Source organism: Apaloderma vittatum, unplaced genomic scaffold, assembly GCF_000703405.1.
Source record: "Apaloderma vittatum isolate BGI_N311 unplaced genomic scaffold, ASM70340v1 scaffold665, whole genome shotgun sequence".
NCBI classification, from domain to species: domain Eukaryota; kingdom Metazoa; phylum Chordata; class Aves; order Trogoniformes; family Trogonidae; genus Apaloderma; species Apaloderma vittatum.
In genome coordinates, this window is record NW_009717409.1 from 4,392 (window position 1) to 11,100 (window position 6,709).

Below are 6,709 nucleotides of genomic sequence, written 5' to 3' on the forward strand. Positions count from 1 at the left end.
ATACTCACCCTGGATTCTGGAGGAGTTTTGGTGACTGTTTTCACCTATATCGGTGCTTCTGGTTCTTCTTTTGTAACTGGTTTGAGATTTTCCAAGGGATGGACACCTAGAAGTAGGAGTCTGTTTTTCTTCTGACACCCAATGGTGCAGTCACTATAGTTGATGACCTCAGTTAGATGTGCTCATGAACCTGTCAAACCTCCAGTTTATTTGCTTTTAGTAGAGTGGCCTCAGCTATCACTAGGAAGAGAAAAATGAGAAATGTAAATGCTTGAAGCTGGTGAAGTTTATTTGCCCACTGATGTTTGCCTTGTTCACAGTTCTTGGATTTGATGGACACTATAGATAAGCAGAGAGAAGAAATAGCCAGGAGTGGCAGGTGAGTTGAATTTCTGAGTGATTTATGCTCTTAAATAGCAGAACTGGGCCTTCTTCATTTCCTAGCAGAAATCACCCACCGTTTTATTTTTTTTTTCTTTCTTTTCCCCCCAAATGCAGGTTGTCTGCAGCACGTGTCAGCCAGCTGCAGGAAGCATTGGATGAGCAGCACTCTATCATGAATTCACTGAAAGCCAAGTATGGAGGAGGAAAATCTCAGCCTTCCCACTGTTCTGTGCCGTATAGGCAGCGCTGAGCAGCGCTGTTAAGAGTGGGGATACTCTTGCAGAGTGTCTGGCTTACTGTTTCTCTTAGTTCTGCGGTTATATCTAGAAGTTACAATCAGATCAGGCCTTTGGGTTTGCTGCACTAGATACTTAGCCTGCTTTTAGGTAAAATTACAGTGCATTGGTGTAAAAGCAAGTGAATTACAGAGTGTGGAAAGGAAAAAAAAAGGATTGTGGCCTGGGGGCACGTTCCTTGCACAGTTTACAGCCTGGCAAGAGTCTGTACGTGCTTCTGCTGGCAGTTGGCAGTATCCTCCCAGAACCACTGTGATGTGAAGGAACCTAACCAGCAAGACTGTGTGCTTAGAGACAGTGAGGTGAAGCTGCCTAAAAGCATTGTTAGATTGTACAGAACCATAGGCATGTGGCTGGTTAGACTTCAAACACTGACGAGCCTGGCTCATTCAGTTCTGTCAGGTGAAGGTAGTTCTGTTACGCCATGCCTCAGTGCAGACACATCCCTCACGTACAGAGTCAGCAAATTGCTTCTGCTGCTTGTTTAAAATTCTTCCCCTAATTTCGATCAACCTTGCAGTGGTGTAGAATATCCAGCTTTGTTCTCCTGTCAGAGTGGGCAAATCCTGGAGGGGTCCAGGCAGGGAAAACAGCTCAAGGAAGACAACACAGGGAGGACACAGCAGGGCACCCTAACACCAGGCTCTGAGAAGTCCCAGGGCCCTTGCTGTTTGCAGAGACTGTTGGGCACAGACATAAGCGGTGCCCTTTTCCCAAGGTCAAAAAATGCCTCATTTAGCTACTGTGATTCCTTCTACTGCCAAATACGTGTTGACATTTTGTACTGTAGAGAGCTCACTGGAAGTCTCCCTTAAGAAGGACTCTGGAAGGTGTTTCTCTGTATAGGCTGCAGATGACTGAAGCTGCCCTGGCTCTGTCTGAGCAGAAGGTGCACGATCTGGGAGAGCTGCTGAGTGCCTCGAAACAGGAACAAACCAGCATGGCCGAGCGCCACTTTACAGAACTCCAGAAGCAAAAGCAGGTGAGCTGGATAAGTCCTAGTTGAGCTTGAGCGCAGGGTTTGAGATCATATGTGTTTTGTGTAGATTTAGGGATGCTGGATGGGATAGGCAAGCGTGATTTTTAGTGGGTTAACCACAGCTGCCGTGACAAAAATTCTTGTGTAAATTAAATAGGTGATGCTAGGTGTGGAGAGGAGCCCTGGTGTTTATGGGGTAGGTTGCGTTCGGTTGGGTGTGGTGTTGGTTGGAGTAGGTTGGCAGCACAAGACCTAGGGTGAGTATGGGTTCATAATTTTGATTCTGTTTGCAGGAAGGTGCTGATCGGGAGGGCAAGCTTTTGCGTGACTTGTCTGCTGCCAGTGAGAAAAATCTGCTTCTAAGAAACCAGGTAGGAAAGCAAGTCCAAGGATGAGAAGAGGGACTTGGACATCGTTCAGTTCTGCTCTGTATAACCTCTACTGTATATCCTCTGTATGCCCTCTACTTTGATTCTTGTTTGTGTCTCTGCTGATGGTTCTGTACAGACAATTTTCTCTGCTAATAGGAGAAGAAAATCCTTTGTGGTGGTAATTTCCTTGTAGGTGGATGAATTGGAGAAGAGGTGCAAAGTTCATTCCAGGTAAAACAAGACTTGACCAACACAACAGCAGAGCTGAAGCTGCGGGTCGTGCAGGCTGAGGGTGAGTAGAGGAGCAGAAACAGCTCATGGGCACCTGTGGGTCAGGGTTCCTGTCCATGACTGAACAGTGCAAGGCAGCCAAAGAGAACATGTGGAGGAGTATAACATATGATAGAGTATAAATGTAGCTTGTGTAGCAGGTGCCTGATTTTAATCTGCAGAACGCCTGGAAATGGAGAAGAGACGATTTAAACAAAGCCTTGAAGACGTGGAATCCCTCCGGGTGAAAGAGGTAAGAATGGGGTTTCTGCAGCACCCTGAGGGTACTCTCTCTCTGGTCTTGACATACAAGTATCATCAGAGGTCATTGTTAGCTGTCAGCCACTCTTAAGCAAGTTTAAAAATCAGTGTACTCAAACTTACTGTGGGAATAATAGGCCACTTCTGCAAGCAAAGGCTAGCTGAAGAGATCACAAGAAGATCTACCAGCTGGTAAGATTTTGTAGCTTGCAAGAGCTTGGGCCAGGGTGGTACATGATTCCACAGAAGAAGCTTGGAGGCTGGCCCTTGCGTTAGCCTTGCTGTGCATAGAGGTAATTATGAATAACCGGTCTCGTCCTGGTCACTGAAATCAAGATGTGTTCATGGAGGAAATCAAGTCATACGTGCTATATACAACTAGTCCTCTAAGTGGGCTCAGTTCTCTGGTTACTTCTCTGTTCCTTCTCTGTTACCTACTTAAGTGGTTTCTGCTGCTTTGCAGGTGGATCATATGACACAGCACATTGAGGCCTGTGAACGTTCCACGCAGGATAGGATCCAGAGGCTGGAGGCTATCAGGATAGCTCTGGAGGAGGTGAGAATGGGTGCTCCAGGCACGTTAGAGTGCTCAGTAGTGGTGGCAGGAGAAGGCTGCCAGGGGAGCTTGGTGGAGTCTTCCATTGGTGACCTATGTAAAGATTGTCATGTGCTGTAGGAAGGAACAGAAAACAGCAGTTTACCACATAGAATTATTTTTACTGCTTTGGACTAAGAAAGGAGAAGTTTCCGAGGAGAAACTTGTAGATCCTGACTGAACAAAAATAAAGGTTCCACTGAACATCATTAGATTCTTAAAAGGATTTGACTTCACAGGTTTTCCATAAGGTCCCAAGTAGCGCAGCGTATTTCTCCTTATCTGTTCTTCCAGCTAGATCCAGCACTTCCCTCTCTTGTTCCCCAGCATTTGGATAGCTTCACCCATAACTGAAATTCTCATTGGATTTAGATGGCGATCTCGTAATGAGAAAATACATGTAGTCTGGGTTTGTTTTCCCTCCCCCTGAGTGAGAGAGGCAGCTGTGTCATGGTGTAGCCTGCGACTGGAAGCTCCTCGTGTTTTCTGGTCAGTGCTTCAGTTATGCAGCTTCTCTATCTGGGGTGACCTTTGGTGTTTCTGTGGCAGGAGCTGAGCCAAGTCAAAGCAGCTGCGCTCACTGAGCGAGGCCAGGCAGAGGAGGAGTTAATAAAAGTCCGGAATCAGGCACGGTTGGAGGAGGTAAGGACAAGACCTGTCTGTGGGCCTTGCCTGTGTGGGAAGGCCAGGCAGCCAAATCCACTCCTGTTTTTGTCTTGGGGAACTGCTGAGTAACTCCCTGCTCTGCGTTTCACTGGCCTGCAAACAGTGCAATTTCTGAGGAGAGAGTCCTGAAAAGTCTGCTTTTAATTATCTCCAGAACGTAACCACTATCTCCACCTGCTCTGTGCTTCCCAGTAGTAACAGAATTGTTGTGGATATTGGCATAGCAGATTTACTTGAATTTGCCAACTTTTGAAGCTAAGACCAGATGTTGATCTTTCTGTTTGAGAGAAGCTTTCATGGGCTGCTCCTCTTTCTCTGGATCCAGAGGAATTTATGCAGGTGGTTACTGCTGCTGGATTAAAAAAGTCATTTTGTGAAACTTTGTGAAAATGGCAATGAAGTCAACAGCCTGTGAAGGAGAACAAGGGATGGGGAAAATACACCAAAACCATTAATCTGTTTACTTTCATATAACATCAAGAAAGAGAATGCTTCACTGAGTTACAGACATAGAAAAGCTGCCATGTGTGTCATGGTGGGACATGGCAGTTGCTCAGCTGTGGTTTGGAGCCGTTTGGGATACGGAGGAAATGAAGATAGAGCATTAGTTGTAAACACCAGCGGTGGCACTTGTGCTTCTAGCAAGGTTGTGCCCTTGTTTCTCAGTGAGTGAGCTGGATGTTGCAGTGTCTCCATCAGAATGCTTTCCCTGGCAGCAGAAAGCAGCTTAGAATCACCCCTGAACGCAAGGGAGGTGTGCCGTGTCCGTAACGGCCAAGTGCTGTGCTTGTTCTTCAGCGCCAGTTGACTGAACCAAGGGTTCACTGTGCTGAGTACGAAAAGGGGAGAATTCCTTCACAGGAGTGGAATGGGGCTGATGTATTTTTATTTTCCTTTGTGTCTTACAGCAGCAACGCCTAGAACACCTAGAAGAAAAGCTGCGGCTGATGACCGAGGCACGGGATGAAGCTCAGAACTGCTGCCTTAAGCAAAAACAAATGGTTGCTGAGGCCCAAGCCAAAGCAAATCAGTTGAGCCTGCATGCTGATGGACTCAGGAGGCGGCTGGAGGAACTCCAGCAGGTAATTTGGACTGGTCACCATGGGGACAGAACAACTTGCTGAAGTTGTTTGGTTATTCATGCATTTGTCTTTTATATGTCAGGACCTGAACAGTAAGGAAGAAGAGAAAGTGACAGAGGTGAATAAAGTGAAAGTGGAGTTACGGGAGCAAATTGGACACCTGCAGGCTGAACGCACTGCACAGGATGGGCTGAGAGAGAAGATTGCAGCCCTGGAGAGACAGCTGAAAGGTGATGGATCTTTTCATACTTCCCAGGTGGTAATGCTGAGTTCCTGCCGGAACTGAGCTATGCTTACAGGTGGTGACAACGGTGCTTCCTGCCCATGCGTACAGCCATGAATTGTGTGCTCCATCCTGATGCATTTGCCTGGAACTGAGCTGGAACTGGGCCTGGAACTGAGCTATGCTTACAGGTGGTGACAACGGTGCTTCCTGCCCATGCGTACAGCCATGAATTGTGTGCTCCATCGTGATGCATTTGCAGGGCTTCTTGTCCTCGTTTTATAGAGACCAGGACTCAGATAGCCACCCAAAGCTGCAGAGCAAGCAAAATGATTGGATTTTCTGCGCAGTGAAGTGTAATATCTTGTCTGTGCAAAACCTCTCACATTGTCTTGTGCAGCTTCTCTCCTTTGCCTGTTGATAATCCAGCTCCCATTGCCTCTGTTGTGTTGTTCCTGTTTATTCTAGGGACACCCTCATTTTCTTTGCTAATGGTGCTCTTCTTTCACAGCCCTGTCAAGTAATCACCGTGAGGCACTGCTGGACAAAGAAAGTGAAATCTCTATGCTGCTGGAGAAGCTGAGAATGAAAGAGGCTGACATCTCCAGGATGAGGGAAGAAGAGGCCCAGCGAGCCAGTTTCTTGCAGAATGCCATCATGGCATATGTGCAGGGCTCCCCCTTGGGAACCCACAGTTCTAGGAAATGAGAATTGTCGTAACAAATCCAGATACCTGCTTTCAGGAAGAGGATGAACAACTCAGGCACAGCCCCTTCTTTCTAAATGGGACAATTTTGTCAGAGTGGGGTGATAGTGAAGGCTTGCAAACACAGAGAGTTTTTCTTGCTCTTCAGAAATGTGGAGAAGGAGACAACTGTCCAGGGCTGGGGTACAGGCTCATCAGTCTGAGTTCATGATGTGTAGCCCTTCCCCTTGCTGCTACAGCATTTGAAGTAGTTTCTATGTCCTTTCCCCTGGGCAGCAGTCCTGAAACAATCGTCTGGGTGCCAGGGCTGTTGACAGTGAGACCTGATAAACAGTGGGCAGCAGGTCTTACAGCTCTGTCTAGGTGGCAGCGACTTACTTTACTCGTGGGGTCCGGAAACTCCAGCTCTCGCCTGCTCTCACCTGCTTCTGTGCCCAGTGCTTACAGGTGGAAGCAGTGGCTGACAGGGCTCACTCTGGCCCTTCTACTCTGCCCCTCTGTGGCCCTGGCTGTGGTGACCGACAGCAGATACTCATGCACTGGACGCAGAAACAGCATCGCAGAGGCGGCTGCTGTGCTGGGACTCTGTGTCCCGGTGGACAGCTGGGCTTTGGCCATGTTTCAAGCCTCTGCACCACCAAATGGCATGGAAAGGGGTGGGTGCTGGGGACCAGCATCCCTGCCTTTGCACTGTGACCTGCAGCCCCCGGCAGCAGTTCCTTGCAGAAGTTCTCGCAATGGGATTTCATTCCGATATAACAAATGGCAAAACTGTCCTACTGGCTTCCCGAGAGCCTGGAGCTGAGTGCTCTGTCATCGACCTTACTCTGGTGAGGAGCGATACTTCTGACTTGCCCCTGGCGAGCTGCATCTGAG

General features: G+C 47.9%; 1 protein-coding gene across 1 annotated transcript in view; it reads left to right on the forward strand.

Annotated features, from left to right (window-relative positions):
- LRRC45 (leucine rich repeat containing 45) overlaps nt 1-5,900 on the forward strand; it is a gene marked incomplete at its 5' end in the record, with an annotated part of 9,331 nt that extends 3,431 nt beyond the window's left edge. Inside the window, 12 exon segments of the mRNA XM_009869859.1 lie at nt 321-379; nt 499-576; nt 1,527-1,662; nt 1,953-2,030; nt 2,224-2,251; nt 2,254-2,322; nt 2,483-2,553; nt 3,025-3,117; nt 3,706-3,798; nt 4,731-4,904; nt 4,987-5,134; nt 5,639-5,900. Coding sequence (XP_009868161.1) covers nt 321-379; nt 499-576; nt 1,527-1,662; nt 1,953-2,030; nt 2,224-2,251; nt 2,254-2,322; nt 2,483-2,553; nt 3,025-3,117; nt 3,706-3,798; nt 4,731-4,904; nt 4,987-5,134; nt 5,639-5,835 — 1,224 coding nt within the window.
- Between the last annotated feature and the right edge of the window lie 809 nt (nt 5,901-6,709).